Source organism: Aythya fuligula, chromosome 4, assembly GCF_009819795.1.
Source record: "Aythya fuligula isolate bAytFul2 chromosome 4, bAytFul2.pri, whole genome shotgun sequence".
NCBI classification, from domain to species: Eukaryota; Metazoa; Chordata; class Aves; order Anseriformes; family Anatidae; genus Aythya; species Aythya fuligula.
In genome coordinates, this window is record NC_045562.1 from 14,062,307 (window position 1) to 14,087,605 (window position 25,299).

The 25,299-nt window shown below is 42.3% G+C and overlaps 1 protein-coding gene across 1 annotated transcript in view; it reads right to left on the reverse strand.

Moving 5' to 3' along the window:
* TECRL (trans-2,3-enoyl-CoA reductase like) overlaps window positions 1-25,299 on the reverse strand; it is a 58,307-nt gene that overhangs the window by 24,976 nt on the left and 8,032 nt on the right. The window contains exons 2-3 of the mRNA XM_032187546.1: window positions 19,428-19,479; window positions 157-201 (exon numbers count right to left, since the gene is read on the reverse strand). Coding sequence (XP_032043437.1) covers window positions 157-201; window positions 19,428-19,479 — 97 coding nt within the window. The remainder of the gene's footprint in view (window positions 1-156; window positions 202-19,427; window positions 19,480-25,299) is intronic.

Sequence of the window (25,299 nt, forward strand, 5' to 3'; positions counted from 1 at the left end):
GGAAGCTAATAACTCCATGATTTATATCAATTAATGAAAAAGTACTAAAAGTTCACCTACTAACACATATCATCAGAGCAATACTATTAGGAGGATAACTTGCCAAAGGTTTAGTAATACGTTAGGGGTCTTTTTAACATCCACATGAAAACTTACTGCGTTCCAGTTGCAGGCCAACACGGGAAGGGTACCACTGGGGACCTGCTCAAATCACAAAGCACAGCTGTTAATTTCATGGTGGATGATCTAAATTTATCTTCTTGCTAGTATTCTTTTTAGCTGACGGATACAAATGTGAGGTAAAATAATAATGATAATCCTCTCTTTGGGTCTCAGCTATACAAGGAGAATACAATAGAGCTAGGAGGGATGCACAGCACGTACAGGTAAAACAGAAAGCCCTTTTCCTAGGTCCAGTGTTGGATGGGCCAGTCTCATTGCTGAATGCTCCATTAGTACGTGGAAAATACAATGTGCATACACCACTGGGGAGTATAAATAGGACCCTATTTATTAATATATTTGTCAAAACACCATATTAAATTTGTTAGTGTAGCCTTCACCCCCAGAATGATGCTTTTTGTACAGTCTGGTCCATAGGGGGTTGCTTTTTCCCATTTAGGAATATAAAATCTGACTAGGGACACACAGCTAGCACTACTTCTTAATCACAGATGCTCAGTTGGTAATCTTTTAGGCAAATAGTGAACAGAAAGCAGAGACATCTGGGTAGCTAATACTAGGCCACATATGATTTCCATGGTACTCATCACCTTGTGGATGTTTCCTAGAAGCAGCTTTTAAAATGGTCTAGTTTAAAGGCTGCTCCTGTAAATGTTAGGTGTCCTTTGATTATTTTAGATGGAGACCAGTCAGTTTGTTCAAACAGGTACAGATCTCCAGCTGCCCTTGTGCTTCTCAGTGCCAGAGCGAGTGGGTAAATGCCAGGGAAGGACTGCAGAAAAGATTGTGTCCATCCAAATTGTTAACTTGCTCAGCTCTGTGTAGTGCCTGTATGCAGGAGGCTGTGACCCAGTGGCTGTGCTGGCTGAAGGGACAGGGTAAGCACACCTCCTTTGCATTGTAAAGAGATATAACATAGTTTTAACTGCCTCCTCCTCCTGCTTCAGATTTGCTGCCGAAGGGTTTTTGGGCTGATCTGGCACACTTGGCATTGGAGCATCCTTGGGAAAACTTACACAGCCCACATTGTTGACTGAGCTTTGGGAGCAGCAAAGTGTGACAGAGGAAAGGAAAGGACAGCTGTGCTATGGCATCCCCCAGCCATTTCCACGGTGCTTGTCTTTGTTGCTTTTGATGTGCCTTAGGACAGCAGATAGCCTGAAGGAATTTTGCTTTGTCTCTTCAGTTCAAAGCCTGAGTGAAACTGGTCAAATATAGCTGTGGTTTTCTTTAGACCCACCTTACGATGGTTGGTATTGCTGTATGTAAGATACCAGTATTCATGTACCTTAAACAAATGGAACAAAATCTTCATCATAAGTGTAACCAAACATGGGAATAGTTGCCCAGAGAAGCTGTGGGATCTGCTTCCTTGGAGATGGTCTAAACTCAACTGGGGAAGACCCTGAGTCGTCTTAAATCAACTTTGAAGTTGGTCCTGATCTCAGCAGGAGCCTGCACCAGATGAGCCCAGGAGGTTGCTTCCATGATGCCACGTGCCACGATGGTCAGGAGAGCTGGTTCACCCCTCCAGTTGGACGGCAAGGGGGGATGCACACAGAGTGCACAGCACCGACCCAGACACTCCCATTTCAAAAGCACTTGGGCTAGGCATGAATTTTGTAGGCAAGAACAGGCATTAGATGAACCCCTTGAACCAGGGCTAATAGCAGGAGGTGAAGCACATCCATCAAGTAAGGCGCAAACATTTTTTTTCAAGGTACCAAAACAATTCATGGCTATTAAAGATAACAAAAGGAAGATAGAGAAAGAGCAGCTGTCTGACTTGTCAAGGAAGATATGATTTGCTCCCGGACAGCAGATATCAATAGTTATTTGGGAGCCTGAAATGCAATGTACCTGCTTTAAATTGGAATCTTTCCCTCAGCCCCCCCAACTCATCTTACAGTATGTTTCAATAAAAGCCAATTTACCTGATCCTGTGGCAAAGTGCTTTTAGGTATGGCTCATCATCTGCACAAGGGCAAGCAGAGGTCGTGCGTTTTAAGCACGTCATCCCACATTTCCAGTCCTCCAGCCTCAGCACGCCATTATTTTTGAGCATACTCGAAGATTTAGACAGATGGGAATGTGCCTTTGCTGCTGCTCGTCTGCAGTGACCTTGTCATTACACCACTGCATGTCTCTGATTTCCAGGCCATCTGTGGGGTGCTGTGTGTGTTTTGCTGGGGGGACCTGGGGTTAGCTGTCGGGATGTCTCTTCCCAGCTCTGTATGTTGGCAAGGGCCCGCTAGCTAAAGCCAGGTGGAAATGTTAGGCAGATGGAATGGGGGGACAAAGTGCAAACGCATCTCTTTTTGTACATATGCCAGTTTTAGTCTGGACAGAAAGGTTTCTCGCTTTTAGTCTTTATTGGCCGCAGAGTTTAGCAAGGCTGTTCCGCAGTCTTGGCTGCCCGGGGATCCTGCAAAAAACAGCCTTGCTTTCTGGGGGGAAGTGCGACTCCACTTTGCTCGGGAGGTCTCTCTCAGGGCTCTGGCTGGTCTGTTCTCCCAGCCTGACGAGAGACTCCTTTCAAGGAGCAAACCCCACGTGTTTCTAGGCCTCAGCAATTTGCCTGCTCATCACTGCGTGAAGGTCAACCAAGGGGACCCTGGCTTCCCTTGCCACCTGCCTCCTTCCCGTGACCGAGCGTTTTCCAAAGAGCTCTGACAACTCTGGATTTCTGTCTGGAAATTTGGGAAGCCATTCCAGTCCAGCCCGGCTCTGGCAAGCACACAATTCTGTCAACCCTGTAGGAGAAGAGCCTTCTTTTGATAGTGCAAAGAAGCCAACCACAGTGTCTCATCATCACCCCCGTTAATTCTTGCTGCTGCCTGTCAAACGGGGTGGATGGCTCTCTCTGATACCTCGAGCCAGCAGTAGCTGGCAGATGAGCTTCACCTACTGTCAGCAGGAGTTCACAAGTGCCCATGGAAAGTGCATGCTCCAGGCAGAGCAAACAAGCACTCATTAAAGACGGAGACATAGCTGCAGCTGCGGGCGGTGCTCATAGGCCTCTCTGCACTCCCACATCTGGCAGAGCTCCCCTTGCTTCCTGCTGAAGCTGGAGGCTTTCTGTTTTTTTCCAGGGATTTATATTTAGTAGGGTTTACTTCCCAGTTTATTCTTATTAACACTCTCCTTTGGTGCCTTCTGTAGAGATTAATGGTGATCCAAGAGCATAGGAGACTGAAGCTTATCTTGTAACTCCTGCTGAATATAAGTTCAAGCATGTATTATTATCATCTACTCACTAATATTTTGAGAGTGCATCAGAGCTCAGTTGTGAGCTCCACATTGTACTGGGGAGGTCATATTTATTCCCTGTGTGCTCCTTGTGATCAGCAGAGCTGCTCAGTTCCCCCGTTTGGGGTTTATGGTTTTGGCTAAGCATTTCATGCTTGGAGGGAAGTTGTAAAAATAACGAAGTTTTCAGCCCACTTATATCCCAGACTGGTTTTAACTTTAAAAATAAATAAATAAATAAATAAAAAGGCATAGGCTGGCCAGAACATAAGAATGGCCATCATGGTTCAAAACATGGGTCTGTTTAGCTGATACTAAATCTGCCAACATTTAGCCAATGTTGTGATTCCTCCATCGTATTCCCTAGATTTCTAGCATTTGTGTGGAATAGCTGTGGCTCCTTTAGCCCATCTTGCAGTGTGCTTAAAACAGCCATTGACATTGCTTCCTGGTTTTTCATCCCCTATTTGATTCTCTCTATGTTTTTGACTTATCCTAGAGGATACAGAGTGTTTGTCTCTGTCTTTAAAACCATCATCCGCAAATGGATGCACATAGGTACTTGAAAATTTGTTCCATTCCTCAGCTGAAAGGATATTCACAAATTGCTTGATTTTTTTTCACTGTTGTGATTCAAAAAATGTTTGTTCTGTGCGTGCAAGCTTTCTTTATTCTGGAAGTGTAAGCAATTCATGATGCGTCTTAAGCCATTTACCATATTCCTTCTTCTCTGTCAGGAATCTGTTCCAACTTGGTGGAATATTTTAGTCCAAAACAGAAAAAGACATATATCCATTATGAAAAAGTATAAATGTTTAAAGCATTTTAATTTTTCCAACACGAGAAGTTGATATTTTCTTGGAAAGTGACACTACAGTAAAGAAAGTAAACACTGACTTTACTCTTTATATTATATTTAAAATAAGAAAGTGAAGAAAAATATTTAATTTTAGCCAAGTTTTTTGTTGTACATGGCAGTATTTAAAACAAAAATTTAAACCTAAGCAAGCTGACACATTAGAAGGAAGGACGTAAAAATAAATAAATAAAAACAGCCACTTTTAATTTGGCCATATCCAGCTAATAACCACCTGATAATATTGGAGATAAAAGGAGATGTACTGCTTGTACACTTAATACAATCCAAACACTTAATCAAATGGCAGCCTCAGTACCATATATGCAAAGATGCACAGGAAACCAAGCTCTGTTGGTCCCACTGTTTGTTTTTGTTTTTTTCACTGCATTTTTACTAGAATTTCAGTAAATGAATCAGTGGACAGTCACAAGAGCTGAGGACACTTTTAAAAGCCCATATGGAGTTTTAAAAGCATGCAAGGGTACTCTGTATCCACGCAATTTAAATTGACCTTAATGTGTGCTCCACTGCTTAAATATGACAGGAGGTTTTGAAAAATTAACAACCAGGAAATGTAAGTGCTAGGTATTTTCCAATAATTATGAAATTGAAGGGGTCACTAATTTTTATTATTTTTCGTAAAAATTCTTCAGCGCATTGCCTGTTCTTTAGTAAATTACTCGATCAAATGCCTATTTGTCACGTAGTATTTATGAAGTTACATGAACCTATATGAGAGCAAAGGTTAAAAAAATAAAAAAAAAAAATCATGAAGATCTCTCCTGCTGGGAAATTAGGTGCATTCCTTAGAACTCAGCCATGCAAAAACTGTTCCTCTGGGGGGTAAGGAGTCTAAGAAATGCCAAGCAGAGCTGACAGACATAGTTTGGAGATAATTATCAGATTGACTTTCCATGAACAACTAATTTTATCAGTTAAATTGTTTGCTTCTCATTGTTTTTCACCACCCATGCATCTCTAATAACAAATAGGCTTAATAATTACCAGCAATACCTGCTGTGATATGAATAGGATGATATGAACAACAAAATTACTATAATCAATCAGCAGCAGCATGCTGCTTAAATTTGCAGAAGTATGGGAAATTCTGGGGAACGTTGCGGTACCGATGTCCCTCACATGATCGCAAGGGGTCATGCAGTAGCTGAGCAAGGTAACAGCACCTTCCTGTATGACTTGAGCACAGCTGAAATGCACTCTGCCACCTTAACCAGACTGTTGATCTGGTATCTGTGTTGCAGTAATAAAAGGTTGCTAAAAAAGACTCATGCATTGCTGGGGGGTTGGTGTTTTTGTACATAATACATAGAGACAGACAGACATACTGACACACAGATTATCTTGAAAGTAACTTGCTGGGCTCTTTCCTTGACAAGTAAATGCTGAACAAATACAGTTATTCCGAGTCCATGACCTCAAGCAGCAATGGTCATAAACATCATCTCTCTCGGCTGCAGCAGGCGTGTTTGAGCACTGTTTCAATGTTTCTGAGGAGGCAGGTAAAGACAAAGAGATCACCGTGCGGATAGCCACAGCCTTTGCTGGACTGAAGTTTGCACACTCTTGCTTCACAGAGCTGACGGGCAAGCAGGATGCTGCACTGACTTGGAACCGTAGCTTTCTGCTTCTGTGGGATTTATTGTGCACTTGAGAGCTTCCTGAGCATGAAGGCTGTAAGTAAGGCACACCTAAGAAACCACAGTAAAACTAAGCTGGGCCACAAGACACAGACAGAAAGTACCTGAAGTTATTACTGTGTTTACTTTCGCTGTAATAAATGATAGGTACAGCACAGCTGTCCTTGCCTGGCACCATACTGAGCTTATGGGGGCCAGCTGAACAACAAAATCCTGCTTCCACCTCTTGCTAGGTCCTTGGGAAGGTACCTGCTGCATCTGGGATCTTTTGACTAGCCTGTGTTTTTCAGTAGGACCTTTGATATGCTGTATCAGAGCATTTTGGGAGGGAGCAAGATCTTGAATTAGATCAATGTTTTTATGGCAAGCCAGTAGAAAGAGCAGCCCCAGTGTGCCCTGTTGGGTAAAATCTCAGCAGGGCACTGAAAGAAAGGGATGTTGGTTTTAACAGCTAAAAAATATATCCCTTTTCTTTCTCAGCTTCTCTTTCCTCTTACCTGAGTTACCTATAAGCTTTCTGAGGATGATATTTGGCCACGTGTTTTCCAAAGGCATCTTGATCTCTACTTGCTATGCCTACACAAATACCCACTTTCTTAATTACTTGAAATTTGAAAGAGAATCCATTTTATCATTAGCATCCATTTCTTTCTTCTGTTTTTGTAATACATGAGTGCATCTAGCTACAAACATCCTGCTTGCACATGGAGAGCAAGCTGTGGGGAGGGCGAACTGATGCCTCCAGTACTTAGCTAAACCATCAGTGCTAATAATGGATAGATCTGGCCAAGAGGCACAACAAACACACTTCCCAAAGCCTACAAAGCAAGTTAGTCCCAGCCTGACAAAGTGTCAGGTCATGTGCTTCCTTTTTTGCTGTCCGTTTGACCATTCCCCTTGGTTTTAGATGCTTAAAATCCATGAGCATCCATTTTTCCTACATGAAGTCATGTGTCTGCAGTGTTTGCCTGTGCTCAGAGCTGTTTGCTGTTACCCCAGCACCCACCTCACAAAACCTCACAAGGCCTGATCCTGGAGGTGTTTCAGAGCACACCTACCAGCTCTAACAACTAATGTACTACATTACATCAATCTCTGCAGGCACTCCCTAAAAAACAGTGTCATAATTATACTTTTCTCACCCAGGATTTGACAAAGCTGGTTAGCGCCATCCAGCTGGAAGCAGCTGTGGCTGTGTCCGGCTGTGCAACACCAGCCTGCGTGGCTCTGCACTGCACCCTGGAGCACAAATTCACCTGACTACATTTTCATCGACTTCTAACTTTTACAAATGCCTGAACCCACCGAGGAACACAGCGCTCCCCCCTGCCGCCACTCACTCAGCGAGTTTTTTTCCTAAAAAAAAATAAAATAAACTTTAGCTATATTCTGATCAGGCAATAATGGACAAATTTCTTAAGAGTCAGCAAAGCTAGTCTTAATGAAGATCAATTGTTATTAGTGGCAAACAGAATATTATTTGTCATTTAGAGGTCGATTTCTGGCACTAGCAGATTAAGCTTTCAATTTTCCATCTCAAACAGCTTGGTGCTGAAAACAACTGGAAATTTAGACAAGCAAAAAGCATCAGAAACTAAAAGCAGGCAAGCATGTAAGCAACATTTATATATATATTTGAATAGTTTCGCTACATTGTTTCTTAAAAAAAATAATAAATAAATAAAAAGGGAAAAGGAAAGCCAGCCCTGTGCATTTCAATTTCCCATGTAGCCTGCTGCAGAAAGTATAATTAATTTTGATCTTTTTGTGTGGATTTGCATTTAAATTAATGTGTGTGGGCAAGGGAAGGGAATGAGGCTCACCTTTTATTTCATTAATAACAACCACAGAGCAGAATACAGAGAAACAAGCAAACAGATATTGTGACAATGATGGAGCTCGAAGCAATGTTCCCAGAAGGGAATGAATGCCCTTAAATCAGAGCGGGGAGGTGAGGAGCTGCTGGATGCACAGCGCTGCGGCACTGCAGCAGCGCTCAGGCTGAGAGCACCCACCTGCAGCAGCACAGCACACACTGCCTGGCCCCGAGCAGCTCCCATCACCTGGGCATCGTGCTGCAGCTCCCGTGGCAGCGGTGGGGATCAGTCCGTGAAGCTGGACCCACTGCACTCTGCTCTGCGTAATGGGTTTGGGGAGTTTTTTGAGCAGGGGACCCCCAGGGAGAACTGCGCCCTGTGATCCATGCACTAAAATAGCACGGAGCTTGCTTGGTGTTATTTGCAGACACCTGGGTCCTGGCTCTGAAATGTCAATGCCAATGAAAAGAGTGACTTAGTAATTTATGCCGATTGAGTGTTTTAATTCTGGCAGTTATCTTTGCCTTTGATTCTTCTCTCTGTACAAGTTTGAATTGGTTAACAAAGATAATTGCTGAGGTATCAGGGGGATGTGAGAACTCGAGCAGGATTTTCTTCCTCGTTACAAGCTGTCAGAGAAGCCTTCATTCAAAGGGTGACCCAAACATGAGACACTGCACATTAAGGAACATGCATTTGGCAAATGATGTATGTGTTTCAGGAACTACAAGATATCCTTCCTTCTCTATCTGCCTGTTCATATAATAGCGTGGGATTTTCAAAAAGGCAGCTTAATATTTGGTGGTTTATGAAATCGCTTATCATCTGTCTGTGTCCTTAACTGCTCAAAAACCTTTTCAGGTGTGGCATTAGCCAACCCACCTAAGGGTTTCATAGGCAGTAAAGCAGGGCATTTAACACAGGTATCTGAACATCCTTGCAGTCTCAGAAAACAAGAGCAATATAGAGGATATAAAAGATATAAAAGCCTGTTTCAGAATGACTTTTCTTTCAAAACCTTTGCTCATGTTCAGCCTGTGCCTGTTTGTGAGAGAACCAACCCGTGCTGTGCCTTATGACGAACATATTATGTGACAGGCCGTGTTTCAGGGCACTGATAACACAGGTCATTGCCTCCTCACTTCAGAAAGCTCTATTTTGGGTACTGCCACAATTAGCAAGCCTGTTGGGCACATTTGGGCAGCAGTTCTCCACAGAGCAACACACGGGGCAGAGAACAGACGGGGCAGTGGCACTGAGGCCTTCGCTGCCATTTGCCTCTCTCAGGTGGGAAGCTCAAATTCAGTGAGGACGAGGGAGTTGCAGCATCCCTCAGCCTCTCCCTCTTCTTTTCACTCTCTTGGGGGTGCTGAGCACCCGTATGAGCTGCTGAGTGCCCTGCATGCTTGCTGAGCTCCCCCAGGCCTCAGAGGCACTCCTGCTTTAACCTATGCTACGTGCCCGCTGCCTGAACACAGCGTGGGGGCCATGGAGCAGCCTTGGGGCTGTGCTGAGTTATGTTGCAGCATCAGAAAGCACCTGGTGCTTCAACGAGCACAGCTGACAGGGCAAAGATGGCTCAAAAGCTCATTTGTCCCTCCACCCCAGGTGTACTGGGCAGAGGAGAGTCCTACCCCAGGCCCTAGCTGTGTTTCTTTAAAAACATTCCTTAGTCAATTAGCTAATAAAATATGCTAATTAAGTATAATTTCAATATCTGACTGTCCAGGGGACAGCTCTTCCTCCAGTTTCTAATCTAATCAAGATGCATTCCCTCGCTAACCCCTAATCGTAGTGCTTTATGTTTTTATCTAATGACCGCACCAATGCTATCACCAATTAAATGAACGCATTTGAACTGACATGATTTCTTCCTTTGTGCAAATTAAATCCTCATAAATTCATTGGTAAATTCACCACACTGAAAGTTAATCCTCGCTAATAAGAAGGCTAAATTGTAGTTTCTCCGTGGGCCATGAGGAAGAGGCAGCAGATCAGACACCAGCAGGTGAGTCACAGGCCCTGTCATGCTCCTGCGTCCTTCCTGAGAGAAGTTGATTTGGGCTGGTTTAATTCTCCCATCCCAGCACCTGAATTAAGCAGAGGCTTCTGTGCCTCTGAAGCACTGCCATGAAGCTTGTGAAACTGCTCTTCCTCCCTCAGCTCTATGACAGAGGACAAATACTTTTCCCTCGCATGCTGGAAAGAACTAAATGCTGGGATAAACGAAAGAAAGACCAGGATACAGAGGTAGGTGTGCAAAGAGCATTTAGAATTAGGCACCTAGCTTACACTAGTAACAATGCGAGTCAAGCAGTGAGCAAGGCCTGTCCACATTTTATATGAGCACAGCTTATGAATGAGCTGCAGACCCAGAATACTTCGCACGACGATTATTTCAATGGTGAATTATTTCCAGCAGCAAATATATTCAGGATCATTGTAATGTGGGGACAATTTAGAAAGAGGCAGAACTCTCCTCTATCGCATTATTTTTATTGTAAATCATTTGTTCAGCTTCTTGTCTTTGATGCATTGCTTTCATTAACTGGAAATAATGGTAAATATCAAGTTTTATTTGAAAGATTTCTTATTTTGATTGTTCTTAGACTTTCTTTCCCTCTATGCCCAAAGAGGAAAATAAATAAATAGGCAAGCTGGGATCAAAAGAGAAAGAGTAAATGAATGGAAAACAAGTCACTGTCACAAGGCAAACCCAGGGGAAAATCTGAACCTAACAGCAGGAGCTGCTGCCTCTGCTGTGACCTCTTGAGCAGATGAGATACCATGGACCTTGTTGGTTTTTATTCATTATCTTCCTAAAGCTGTCCAAGAAGGAGGTAGGTTCCTCTCATTCTATCATGGGAGATTTGCTTCCTCTTCTGCCATCCCAGGGCCTGTTGGCTCTCTTTCACAAGAAGTCTCTGGCACATTTCGTGCAGACCCATTCCATGCAGCTCCTCCCAAAAGAAACTACTGGATCTTTTTGCAAAGCCATCTGCCCAACGCTGGTATCCAAAGGCATGGGGACCTCTGTGAAAACCTTGATGCAGATGCAAGGCATATTTGAAGGCCTGAAGTGATCTCTACCCTACCGTAATCAATAGGCATCTCTCATTAATGGACATGAGATTCTTTTCACAGTCATGAAGACCTGCTGAATGAACAGTAAGCCCATGTGAATGTGGTGGTGAACACCAGGTTATGGTTGGAAGTCACTCAGACAAAAATGTAATACATGAATTTACATTGATGTAGGAACTCCTTAAGAACAAAAACTACTTTGGCATCTTCTATTAACAGTTCAGTAGGCTTTAATTCTTCATTTTATCAGAGAATGCACGTTCTCTAGGGCCTGGATTACTTCTGTAGTGCCTCATACTGCCCTTTTCTCAGTTGAGCCATAGGCACTGTAATAAGATACATTGTAAGTAATAACAGGCAATTCTGATAAACAAATTTTGTTGTTTCTCATCTAGATCTGTCAATTAAATCTACTGCAAAGGAAAGAAAAGCAAAGAATCTAGCTATGAAATTTCCTTTTCTTAATGAGGCATTTAAATAGCATCTCACATTTGTTCTCCAATTGTTTACATAGGATGTCATTTGTGATGCATTGTTAGAGTCCTGTAAATCTCAGCTGGGAACAATATCCCAGAGAGCAGAGAGGACCAGTTCTGCTTCAAGCTACATCTCTATAGATTCATTGCCTTTTCTTTTATTATATTTCTCATCTGAAATGATATCTGTAATCCTGCTAATGAAATGCAATAACATCAGATGCAGCATCTGCCAAAAAGAGAAATAATGTGAATTTCCATTTAAGTTTTTGAGTTGATCTTCACTTTTTCTATTTCTGGTTTGAGTATCACTTTTTTTTTTTTTTTTTTTTTTTTTTTTTTTTTTTTTTTCCTGAAGGCCAGCTTACTTTCACAAGCATTTAATAGATAGCCTAGCTTTTGTGTTTTAGACACCTCACTGCCTTCGGTTCAATAGGTCATTAGGCATATATTTAAGTCATTCATTGTCCCAAATGTTTCTTAGGGATCACAGCCAAAACAGACAAAAGAGTGCAAGATGGATGAAAGGCAGGTTAATTGTTCTTATTTTATGGATGAGAAAATTAAGCTCAAAAAGGAGAAAGCGTCTGGCATAAAACTCACCCAAGTCAATAGCATGCTTCCCACTAGTTTTGAATTAAGCCTTGAAGAACTATGTCCCAAATATCACGTTTAGTTCAGTGTGAATTAGGCAACTTCAAAAATCTCAGCCAGCCCTTTAGCTTTTGCTGTTATCCTCAAAGACCAAAATGCCTTAAATAACTGACCCTAAAAGTCCTACTTAAGGTCATACAGGGCTAAGTGCATTGCTTTTACACTAGGTGGGTAAGCCAAAACTCAGCCATAGTTTCCTAATGCAGTACACACTGAAATCATTTTTTATAACCACATGTACATTTCAGAAAGCAAATCTCCAGGGACACACGATCAGACACTTCTCAGACTGATTTAATATCTCTTCCTCCACAACTGATGAGATTCAAGTGTTCAGCAAAAGTGGAATGCGGGTGCCTAGCCTGGTGTTTGCTCTCCTTATTAGTCAGACAGCTGGAAGCAAGAAGCCAGACTTAGCACCCCAGCCACAAATGTCCTAATGCAAGTTCTGGGCTTCAGCAGTGTCAGCAAGACACACATGGGTCAGGGCTCAAATGGAAGGTTAGGACCCAGAGCTCAGGTTGCAAAAAGGATTGTCAGTGAAGCACACACCACTTTCTGGAGGGCTACCCGGGAGCCTGCACTGTGACTGCAGCTGCAACACTCCCTGCCTTGCCTTTCCCTTTGGAAAAAAGGCCAGAATTGGTTTTCTGTAATTCCAACACAGAATGCATGAAGGCTGAGAGTGGGGTATAAGCTCTAAATTTTCAGTCACTTTGAAAATCACAAGGCTAACTCAGTGTGGCTTCTGCTTTCTTCCAACCATGTTAGGTCAGTGATGCCACCCTCATTTCCTGGCTGGCCATTATAAAAGTGAAAGTATTCCCAGCTCTTAAAGGTATGCTTCAATTATTTTGACGGGTAAGCCATAAATTCAAGCTACACAAACCTGTGCCAACAGCCAGACTCTTGTATTTTGAATAGAGAGATTTGCATGGATGTGCCACAAAGAAGTTGATAGAAGGTCACCCTCCTGAAACTTCCTGCTGCATAGATCAGAAATGAAGCCTACCAGACAGACTGGCCTCCTGGCTAAATCAGTACGCTAAGGCAAGAAATCAGGTCACCGGAGGACATGCACACTCAGGAGGGCCAGGAAGCAATTTATTCATGGATTAGATCTGATTGTGAGCTGGGGAGGAATATGGTAGTGATCATTTGTTGTGGTGATCATTTGATTTTCGTTGCTTACTTTGCTTAGCGTTGCAAAACAGAAAGTAAAGAGTTTAAATATATACGAGCCTCGCTGTGGCAGTAACAAGAAATTCGAGTTCCTGGTAGAGTTATGTCAACGGGCATAGAGAAGAAAAAAGTCCTTAGACCTGTGTCATTTGATGGATACTTACATTCACTGCAACCTAGTCTTCTATTACTATCTGCTGTCTGGCTAAGACAAAAGAAAAGTAAATTATAAAATGAAATAAATCTCATCATGTTTCCTCCTAATCTAGTCATTCTCATTTAGAAAGTCAACACAGATGAATGAGCAATTTACCCAGATGAAATCACTGTACTTCATAGTGCCCATTTGCAGTAACTGCCCGTCCCTAGCGACTCACCTTCATTGTTAATTTCCAGTTGAGTTATGAATGCAGAGAAGGGAAAAATTACTGAAAACAATCATTGGATGTGACTGTTAACCCAATGCATCCTGTGAATGTGTGACGCAGGCGTAATGCTGGGCCCAAGAGTTCTGCACAGGAAGATATTACTTCTCCCTTTGAAAACTCATTCATATATGAGCCGTGACTCCGGGGTAGCATGAACCGCTCAGGATAAAAACAGGGAGGAAGGACTTGGAGATTTGGTTAAAACTGTACTTTGCAGCTGCCTTTCTGCCTGGGGAGTGCATCCAGCTCAAGACAACTCATGCCAGGATCAGATCGTGGCTCTGTTTCCAAAAGGCTGGCTTTTTGAAAGCCTGGACTCCAAATAGGGGGCAGAGGAAAGATCCCTCTGGAAGGCTGTGTGCCCTAGATATAACTTATTTGGGTCTCTTCAGTTTGTGAGACACATGAAGGGCTCCTGGTTGATTGGCAGGCAAGGACTATGAAGTCAGCTTGGGAGAGCCATAAATAGCATAATTCAGCTTCTCTGTGTCCCCAGCAGGTGTATTCATTGGGCACATGAGTCTCTCCAGGCATCAGAATTGACAGATTTCATTAACTTTCTTCAACCTGAGAATCCAGCTGTAACAGGCAGCGTGGAAAAATCAGAGGAACTGCAGGTTCTCAGCAAGCCCGTGTTATCAGACACTCCTGATTACATAGAGCCGGTAGGCAAGGCACTGGTTTAGCAGTCACCGTTCTCACTGGTACTGCTCTTAATGACTAATCCCCACAGCATCCTTTCTCACCTCTCTGAGCCTTGCAGTTTAATATCACGGCCAGCCTCTAGATGGAAATTATATGATGCAGTAAGGAAACTCATCCTTTCCAGCGACGGTGCTGCATCCAGCTCTTGCATTTTAGCACCAGGCTGGCAAACGTGGAGTTTTACCTTAAGCCCTTGCTCTTGCCATCGTGCTGTTAGTTCTCAGATGTCGTTAAAAACAGGAAAGGTGCAGATGCAGAACTTGAAAACCCTTTTCAGACTTGCTAGGAAGGAGAAAAGAAAGAGGACCCGCTCCTCCAGTGAAGGATTAGTTTTAGTACCTCACATGCCTTAAGCTACTCTCACAAGACTGGCTGTGTCATTTCTAAGCAATGAGAAATTCTCCTCCTTCCTCTCCACCGGGCCAGCTTGGCTTCCACAGCTCTGTGTTTTGACGATCTGCTTCAGGGCTTTGGGCAAGCAAGGAACCGATGTTTCTAAAATGCTGCTCTCCTTCCAGCTGCCCAGCGCTGGCAGAGCTCAGCACTACTGGCAGGCAACTGCAGGGGGAGCAGAGCTGGCAGCAGCCACGGGTCATTTTGAGAAGGGAAGGAGGGAGACGATGCACAAGCCTCCCATACCACTGGAAAAGGAGTGTGTGCTATGGTCCTTCTGCTTACATTTCTCCTCTGGGATGGTAAGGTGTCTCCTTGCATTGGGCTATAAAGGGCAATCAGCATGAGGTATGTTATTGCACTGTTTTGCTCCTTGCCCTCTCTCTAGAGGAAAGCAAAGCAAAAATATTTCAGTCATTTTCAGTCATTTCCATTGATGTAGCTTTCAAGATGTCTACAGAAATACCTGCAACAAGCAGTTGTAAGACTGTACCACAGACCACTGAAGTTTCATAGTGTCCAGAAATTATGATGTTTATTCTTGAGTGCCACCTACTGACAATTTCTTTCTTAATGATTTACTTTGATTAACATTGGTTATTCTATATACCCTATGTAATGTTTGCTAACTTGGAGAGGGAGGCCTGCAGTTTTGGAGCTGAATGATTACGAGTTAATATCTCATTGGGAAAGCTGGAAGCTATGTTCCTTTTTCCTTGAGTACTTCATTCCCCTCTGCAGGCTGGGATGCTCTGCATGTGTTATTTTCATTCCATTCAGCTTCCCTTTTTCCTTCCATCCATTGCCAGGCTTCCTCCCATCTGCCCTTCTTTATCTGCCTGCTGGTCCTGCCTCAGGGGCAGTTTCTGGCTTCCCTAAACTCGCTCTTCTGACTTCAGAGAGTAGCTACAGTTGTGCTACTTCCTCGTGCAGGATGCTGTATCCAAGAGTTTGTTAGGTTATTGCTGAACTCTTATTTCCTTTCTGTTCTTCCTCCATTTTCAAGAGCTTTTCCAGAAACTTTTGTGTGCAGTAACCTTGAAAATATTTAATGATCACCGACTCCACTATACTACCTGTTCTAGACGTATTTTATTTTAGTTATGTGATACTTGGATTAGCATTATTATTACAGTTTTTCATTTTCTATCTGTAAGATTTCCTCCTCCACCAGCCCAATACATCTTGCAAAGATAAAAATAAATTAAAGGTGAAGAGTTATTGCCAAGGACAAGAGCTTGCGAAGTTTAGTCTACAAGGTATTTCTTTCCCCATTGAAAACATCATCCTTATAGATATGGGAAATGTCAGGTACCTGACTCATTATAAGCAACTGAAAAAATGGGGCAAGAGGATTCCTTCTGGTAGATTAAGTTACTCGTGTGGTTTTACCTCTGCCAGCCAGCCAAAGGAATGAGGAAAACAGCAGTAAAGTCACCTGGTGCACAGCACCAATTTGATTAAGGCTTCTGTGGCCATGCCTTAGATGGTACAGCGTGAAGGTCAGTAACACCCAGGCACTCAGCTGCCACCCAATTTCAGGCAGAAAACAAGCAGCAGAAGTGTAGGCATGTGGATGATGCCACCGTGAACAGTGTGGTTTTGTCCACGAAGCACGTATCGCGGAACTCCTTCCCAGAGGATTTTGCTAAGGTCAGAACTGTAAGTAGGTTTAGAAAGGATTAGACGGGTTCATGGTGGGCAGGTGTGATGTTTCCTATTAAGCATGGCAGCCTGGATCTAGCATCTGTTACAGAAAGCCCCTGCAGAGCTAGGGCTGGAGCTCTGCAACAGGCAAACTGCAGTCCCTGCCACAGACGGTGGCTACAGCAGCCAGGGGCTGATCTAAAACTGTGCTCTTCTGTCTGGAGAAAGTCTCTTGTTTCCCATGAAATGGCAGGTTATCGTAGGTGGTACCTCTGCTAAAAGCTCATGGATCCCCGAATCCCCAGCGATCGCCCCGCTGAACTCAGTGCCGCAGAAAACACGGTGTTAGCCTTTGCTGGGGTTGTTTCCACAAGGAGGCTTTTGCTGAAGTGAGAGCCGTAGAATATTTCAGTATTTGTTCCTGGATTTCTGAGTCCGTATTCTTTCATATAAACACAGATCCAAACTAATGTTTGACTGACTTAGAAACTACTGAACGGTAACATGCTATGTGCCACTTGCATCCCATTTCTTTTATTTTAATGATTAGCAGTCTCCTGCTGCAATTCATAATTCAGTCTTTTTTCCTCTTTTCTTGAATCAGGCAGCAAAAACTGATCAGTGACAGAGATGATGCTTGTGAAATTGCTGCACAGGGGTTCCTCTCACTCACTGAAGGGCTGACAAGATACCAGCTGAGGAGAAAGCTTAATTGCATGGGTGATCAAAGGAGGATGCACGAGGACAGGGAGACTGTAAGGGCGTGTGCGTAGGAGTGTTTTAGCAAGAGATTATAGGAGACATGTGAGTCTGGCACACATGAAATGACAGAAATGAATGCATGAACTAGCACAAATAGCACAGTAACCAAAGGCATCCACAGATCAGCTTCAGCCACTTCTCGGCTCTTGCCTAAAAGAACTGTAATATAAAATCTGTAAGCTGTCATCCTCCAAACTACACAAAGAGGAAAAAAGGGAAGGTTTGTTCTTTGCCAGAGGAAAAGGAGGAAGGGGGAACCTCATGAGACAGCAACATCCAGGCTGAGCTGGAAAAGAGAGATCAAAGCAATGAGCTGGAATGGGAAGAAATGACACAGGACATTGACACAGTGTGCTCCTGAGAACTAAGAAACTGGGGACTAGGAAAACTTTGAAGGCACATGCCAGCCTTTCCACATGTTGTAAAGGGCCACACTGTCAGAGGTTCAGTTCACGGTGTGTGTCATGCTTTGTTGTACTACTTATTGTCTTCCTCCATACACAGCTCAACTTACATGCCTGGATGTATTTGAGGAGTGAGGTACCTCTAAATATGAAAACAGGTGCCAATAAAATGGCTTATACACAAACTTTCACTATTTTATCCCAAATTAATTAAAAACCTTATTACAATTATATTGACATAAGCCTCTGTGCCAGTGATCTTCAGCTGATTTAAGCTGCATCAATATAAATCCAGTCTCAAATGATTTAAGAGAGTCTAAGCAGAAAATCACTGCATTTCACAAAGTGGTGGGAGGACACATCCTTATTGAAATATTAAATCTTATGCACTCAGTCTTCACATATTCAGGTGCTGAGTTTTTAGACTTTTAGCCTTTTGCATATTGCAAGCTCTTACAGGGGTTGAAAAGAAGTGGTTTTGGAGCAGCCGTGTCAACATTTTGCTTCATTAACTGAACCTTTGTGCAATCAGAGGCCTTAAGCTTCAATGTTTTATAAAATTCTAAGGACAGAGAAGTATAATGCTTCTTCCACATATCCTACTCTGAACTTGATATTAGCATCTGACTAAAGCATTTCTTTGCAAAAGGCATCTAGTCTTTAGTAGCATATCCCTCCTTTTTTCTTTTTTTTTTTTTGGTAAAAATAATGGAAGGTCCATTGTCTAGAACTCTTACTCCAGCAGTAACCCATCCTGCATCTTGGCATCAAATGCCTCATTCCTAATTTGAGTTTGTCTGGTCCTCATTTCCAACCCTCGGTTCTTGTTGCAACTTTTTATACTCAACTAAATACCCCAGTTCAGTGTAAGAGGCCTTGCGTAGACCTGCATATCCCATGTGAGTGACACTCAAGGTACGAGTCCTGATCACAAGTAGCACCTTACCTCCCATGGGCAGAAGCAGAAGACACATTTCCTGGTCTAGGAGTAAGGTCACAAAACTGGGCTCTCTACAAACATTGGTTACAGCATTTCAGAACTCAAGGCACGCCATATACACATATACAACATCTGGTAGCTTTCAGGTACATTTAGCCCCACTCCTCAAAATACTGACACAGCAATTCATAAAGGATAAATGAAAATGTCATCAAACCTTGGCACACAGCTGCTTGTCTTGTTCTTTCTCTCTCCTTTTTATCCAACACCCCTAGTGAGGGCAGAATATATGTGACTAGGCTGTGACAGAAAAGGAGCATCCAACAAAACTGTTCTCTGACAGCAAGGAAAGAGGGATCTTCAAGTAGTATTGCTCTTGTCTCTTCTCATGTACAAGGTCCACATCTGCTGTGCATATGTGCCAAAAATTACCCTCCCCTATACTATTTTCTCATCCTCATGGGTGTGAAAAACAAAAGAAGCAATAACAAAGGGAGGTTGCCCTGACCATTAAGGAACTGGACAATGCTGAGTCAGTTGAGAACTCTGCCAGATTGCTTCCACGATCTCAGATAAATCATTTAATCACTCTGTGCTTGAGCTCCCTGCTACAGTAACTATTTGGTCCACATGGTCTATTTATAGCCAGCTTGAAGCAATCTAATGTTATCGAAGCTTATCTAATATAACATTGGAAGAGTGAATGCAGCTGAGGTCTTGAATTGACACTGTAATGTTAAAAACAGATAAAAAAGTATCGCCCCTTATGGGCGAGCAGTGATGAATTATGCAGTCCTCTCCTTCCAGCCTCTCATGTCTGCGATAGCTACAGGAGAACCTTACTCCGAATACTGCTCTAATTTAGCACTGGAGCTGTCAAGCCAGCCTCAGCTTTTGTGTGAGATTTCATGAAAAATAAATTTGACTACTTCTCCATGCTGAAAGGCTTCTAACCATGCCTCCAGCCTGCTAGCCAAAGTACTTACATGCTTTGTGAAATTTGTGTTTCACATCAAGAAGAGTAGATGATGGAGGTACCTGAAAGAGAAAACAAAATGCAAGCAGATTAATTGCTCTGCCTTCTCAAACTGAGGTTGCTTTTACCCTCCTCTAATGAAGACATGATTCAATTTGTCTGCAAGTTCTTTAGGCAATAACAAAGAAAATTAATAAACTCTTCCCTCACATGTTGATACGTTAGTATTAAGGATTGTTCACATTTGATTAATGTATTACCTGGGCCACCTTTGCTTATTCAATAGAAGAGTAAAATACCAAGGGCAAGAGGCAAAGCTGCTGGCCCTGCTGATACAGTGACTGCCCCCAAGATCAAACCAATGGGACAGCTTCAAGGATTAGCTTTAAGGTTAGGTTCAAGCATGCTAGGACCTGGCTCTTAGCCATTTTTTTTTTCAGGGGCCAGAAGTAGAGGTGTCAGGTTCTGTTATTTCTGCTTGAAATTGGTCTGGTTCCACACACTGTCATTCCTGTGCACTGAAGCACTTCAGGTGTCACAGTGTTTGGTGGCAGTCTAGAGGTCTTTTAGGCTGCATTTTGTCATGCTTATTAGTTTCTTAACACACTTTGTTCAAAGTGTCTGAGGATCATAGGATCACAGAATGGTTTGGGTTGGGAGGGACCTTAAAGCTCCTCCAGTTCCACCGCCCTGCCACGGGCAGGGACATCTTCCCCCCAGACCAGGTTGCCAACAGCCCCATCCAGCCTGGCCTTGAGTACCTCCAGGGACAGGACAGCCACAGATTCTCTGCAAAGCCTGTGCTGGTGCCTCAGCACCCTCGTGGTAAAGACATTTTTCCTTATACCTAACCTAAATCTACCCTTTTTCAGTTTAAAGCCATTACCTATTGTCCTATTGCTACACTCCCTGATACAGAATCCCTCCCACTTTTCCTGTAGGCCCCCTTTACGCACTTGATTTTCGCCACTGAAGCAAATGTCACCACCTTCTGGAACTATAAGGGATTTTTTTTTCTTTTCTGGGGAATATACATTGAACTGTATCTTAACCATGGGGATCCATTTTGGCTCTAACAAGAGACTTCATGGCTGCAGCCAGACAGCAGATGGCAGAAAGCTGCCTTCCGCAGAGATTTTAGGCACTGTAGCCTCAAATCTAGCCACTGGCTAAAAAAGCTAGAAATCAATACCAAATAGGAAGTTTTGCACTTATATAATTTGACACCCAATACAAGTATCCAATATACATGCCATTAATGCTTAGGAGCGAGCCAACATTTTTCCATCGACAATATGGCAGATAGCATGTTACAAATTTCAGTGATCTAAAGCTCTCTGTTGATACCTGTGCTAAAGTGGTATGCAATGTTCAGATTTTTGCTAGCTCTTTTTTTTTTCTGAGTTTAGATGAGAGTGCTTTCTTTTCCAAAGTTATGGAGGAATTTACTGAGCACTATGGAAGTCCGTATTTGCAGTCATGCCACGCAACTTCCAGTAGAAAAGCACATCTGCATGTGCCTTTTTTTGTGATGTGTACAACTGTTGTGGACTTGAATATGAAAAGAAGGTGTGGTGGTGGTGGTTTTATTTGTCTGTTTTCAAAACCTCTAAAAATATCTGAAATTGCTTTCTTACACCTCATAATTTTACACCCGTAAAGTCTGGAGCCCTAAATCTGTCAGATATGGATTCAAGTGCTCTTAGCTAGGAACAACTACAGAGTTTACAAGGCTGCAGATGAAACTGTGTCAGATGTCCTAGCATGGTACAGGTTTGGAGGTTTTCAGAGCTGGCAATAACAGCTCAGGGAAGGGACTGGTCTTCTCCGGTGTGAGATAGGGTCATCTGGCTCTCTAAATAGAGTAAGCTGCATTACCATGGGGCCTGCCTTCCACAGATGATCGGCTATATTGGGATAGTCAAGGCTAACCAGTGCTCTAGAGAGCTGATCATCTCATAACCCACAGGAAAGTTAAAAGCCTTGGGTGCCTGAGAGGATCTGTGCTTACAGCGGCCTGCTGCAGTGAGCCTACCCACAGGGCATGGTGTGCGCACCAGACACCACATGCAGAGCTGGTGCTGGAACAACTACAGCTGAGGGACGGTGCTCCCTTACTACATCTTTGAGCAATGTAGAGCTCATTAGCAAGAGCACTGCTGTGTGTGGGTACATCCAAGCTGCCAGAGGCGACATCTGGCTTTAATGGTGCCAGCTCTGGCTGGCTGGTTGGGCTGTCATGGCCTGGTGGCTCCGGGTGGCACCGTGCTCTGCCGGCTGCGTGTGCCCGGGGCAGGCCTGGAGCACACGTTCAGCCAAAAGGGCAGGAGGACATCTGTGTTATCAGCCCGCTGGCATGGACAAGGGCTGTTCTCTTCACTTGAGGCAAGCTGCACGGACCACAAGTAGAAAAATAACACGAATACCTTCCTTCTTCAGAATGGGCTGTGACACAGAGGAATCGCAGTGTCTTTTCCTGGGCAGAATAATGAGGCTAGAGCCACAAAAGAATGAAATACATTTTTTTATGATCTTGATAATTCTGTGTCCTTTTCCTTAAGGACCTCGTAAAACAATGGGCGAAGCTATAGATTCTAATATTGATCAATGTGAAGATGGATGCTGAGACATCAGCTCACTACTAAGAGTGTCCTCTTCATAGACCATTAATTATCTTTGGTTCTTTTCATTGTACATCAATACAAACTGAAGAACTGCATGGACTGGAACAGCATCTGCTCTTATTACCCATTGTGCTATCTGAATAAAACACCCTGAAACATTTCACTGTAATTATTAGTCCTATTCTTCTTTTATCCTTTTAAATTATTTATGAAAGTGCTATAACCTTCCCTTTCCTCTAATTCAGCGCTTTTCAAATATGCAAAGGGAAAACAGAGTGAAAGCCCACCCTTGGTTTATTTAAAACAAGATGAATTTCATTGTAAAAGCACCTCTTAGTTGGCATCTATCTTCTACGTTTGATGGTCAAGCCAGTTTTGCCTCTAACTTCTTAACTTGTAAGTATAACACCAGATTTCATATATAGCTTCCTAACATGTTGTCATTGTAATTAGGGTTCAAGAGTACTTTTTCTTCACCAAGAAAAAAAAAATGCAGATTTTACAGATATGGATTGCATTCATTACAATTTTCATTCAGAAAGGGTTGAGTTTAAAACCTCATATCCTGTTTTTCCTTTATCTTCATAGCAAAAATATTTTAACCTTTCCAGTCAGGGCAACTTTTATTTTTTTAGGAGTTCAGGAATGAAAGGATCTTCTGGGTCATCTTTTCCATTTCTGTCCTTCCTCTATGCAGCAATGCACAAAGTATCACATTTCTTTTTAAGATTTAAAATACTGCACTGGAAACTTAGCCTATGACTGAAGGAAGAGCTCGAAATGGAAGATATTATGGGAATTTGAAACTGCCTTTTGTGAATGCAGGTGAATCAGATAGCTTTCCACTTTCATACCTCTTTCACATCTGTAAGTCAAGGAATTACTAATATGGTTATCTGTATGTAATTGCATCACAGTTCTCGTACTAAGGAATTATTTCAGCAGTTACAGCTTAGAAGAATATCAATAAGAATTTGAATAATACAGTTTTAGCAAATAAGTGGTCCTTCATTCAACATTTCCTTTTAAAGGTTTTTTCCTTTTTGGGACATGCCAGTCTGACTGCACTGCTGAACCACCTGCTTTCCAACAGGCATCTTCTGTGACTGCAGAAATTCAGAAATTCTGTGTCTCTAACTACTCGTTAACAGCAGGCAGTCCCCTCTGCAGCCAGGTAAATTTGTTCAAAAGGGTCACATCAGCTTATTGTAGCTGAGGATTTGATTCCAAAACAGATAACCAAGCTGGTGGGAAAGCCAGGTCATTTTCAAATTCAGCAGTCAACAAATACTTCATCATTACCGCTCTGACACCCTGTCCTTGCTTGGGGAACATGCTGTATTATTATAAATCTGCAGCCATTCACAGAAAGTTAATCAGGAAAACACCCCTTCTAATTGATCTCACATTTTGTGAGTTTGGCTTCTAATTCCAATTTTTCTTACTGTTAATTTTCAAGGACAGTATTAAAAATGGGTAGCATGAGAACCTCCCTCAGCATGTCACACAATGGGCTCTTTTGTTAGCCTGGTGAACCAGAGTGCTGATCATGTCCAAAGGGATATAAATACCTACGACATTTAGACAAGTAACTACATATAGGCAAGTGCTGTCAGCAGCTACACAAAGGAGTTATATGAAATGCAGCATTTTATTCAACAGATTGGAGTGAAAACTCTATACTAAAGAGCCAGCTCTGATCTCAGACCTGTATTTCCACAAACTGGAGAGATTCAGAACTATGGTTTAGCCTAAGCCTATTACAGCTATATTGCTCAGTAGTCTCCTGGAGATTATTTATGTTGTTACCTGAACTCTGGCATATGAGATAAGCCAACTGACTAACATTCCCAATGACCACAGGTCAAAATATCTATGAATGCACATAACTGCATGCTTACTAGGTGCGGTCATGTCAATTTACACTAGTTAAGTTTGTCTCTGAACATGTTAACATTGTTTTTATATGTCTAGCTGGATTCTTATAATAAATAAATAAATCCTCTCCCTTTAAAAAAAAAAAAAATTAAAAAAGCGTCAGACACAGGTAAGAGCTTTTTCACCTTCTGTTAAAATGAGTGAGGAAGTAAAGAAAAAGCAATCTATTAGCAGATAGAGGGCTTGCAGGCCATCCCTCAATTTACAGAGTTCACCATGCCCAACTATTTTTTGAGCAAATCTGACCAGCATTGGCATGCCTCCATGCCTTCTAACCTTTTGTTAAAAAGAATTGAGTACAGTTCCTGTACTCACCTTGAGAGCTCAACAGCAGAACTAGTCAGAAAAGTTCTATCACAACACTTTTCAACTATGAAAATGGAATTGTTCTGGCAAAACTTTGGATGTGTAAATTTGTAGTGACTTAAATTTTTTAAATGAAAAAGAAAATGTTTGATTTTTGTTGTTGTTGTTGTTTTAAATTCTGTTTCAGAAACATGCTGAAAATTCATCTCACTGTGTTATTTTCAATTTTTTTTATTTCTCATCCATACAGAACTTTCATTACTTTTGCATTATTTTATGACACATCAATCATGATAGTGTAAAATAATATAACACCCTCTAAAACTATGGAAAATCACCTGACAGGAAATAACATTCAAATAAATGAATGCACTGTTAAATTGTAAAACAAATTGCACTTGAAATATTTATTGTGTCATGACAGATTGAAATATCCCAAAATTAATTTGTAATACCATCTTTCTCTCACAAATTCTATCTAGTTGAAAATTCAAGACTCATTTGTTTTCACCGTAATTTGCAAAGAAAACAACATTTGTGATATGCACTTAAGAACAAAACAAAACACCAATTTTGACCAGTTCTTCTTGTTTTTCTCAGGAAAAAGGTGGGATTTAGGGTTTGTCTGGATTTTGACTGTCAGTATTAAGCGTATTGCCCAGCTATGATATGATAGCTGTCTCTGTCTTTTCTATCAAATGGCTGTAGAGGCTTGTGCTTGCTTCTTTATACCTATGCAGACTGCGAATGTATATAATCAAGCAGTGCACCCAAGAAACTCAACCAGTACTTAGCACAGGATGGTCATGAACTATACTGGGGACTGTATGAAAACAGAAACAGGAACAAGATTAACCAACTCAAAGGAAAATTCACAGAATGCATATTGGCAAGGTAAATAGTTACAGAAGTAGCAGGGCTCATGAAGCTTTATAAGTCTTTTCCATTCTTCTCCAGCTGACCCATTACCCATTCCCTGTCTCCTCTAATGTTCCCACTGGGCAAGATGACTGG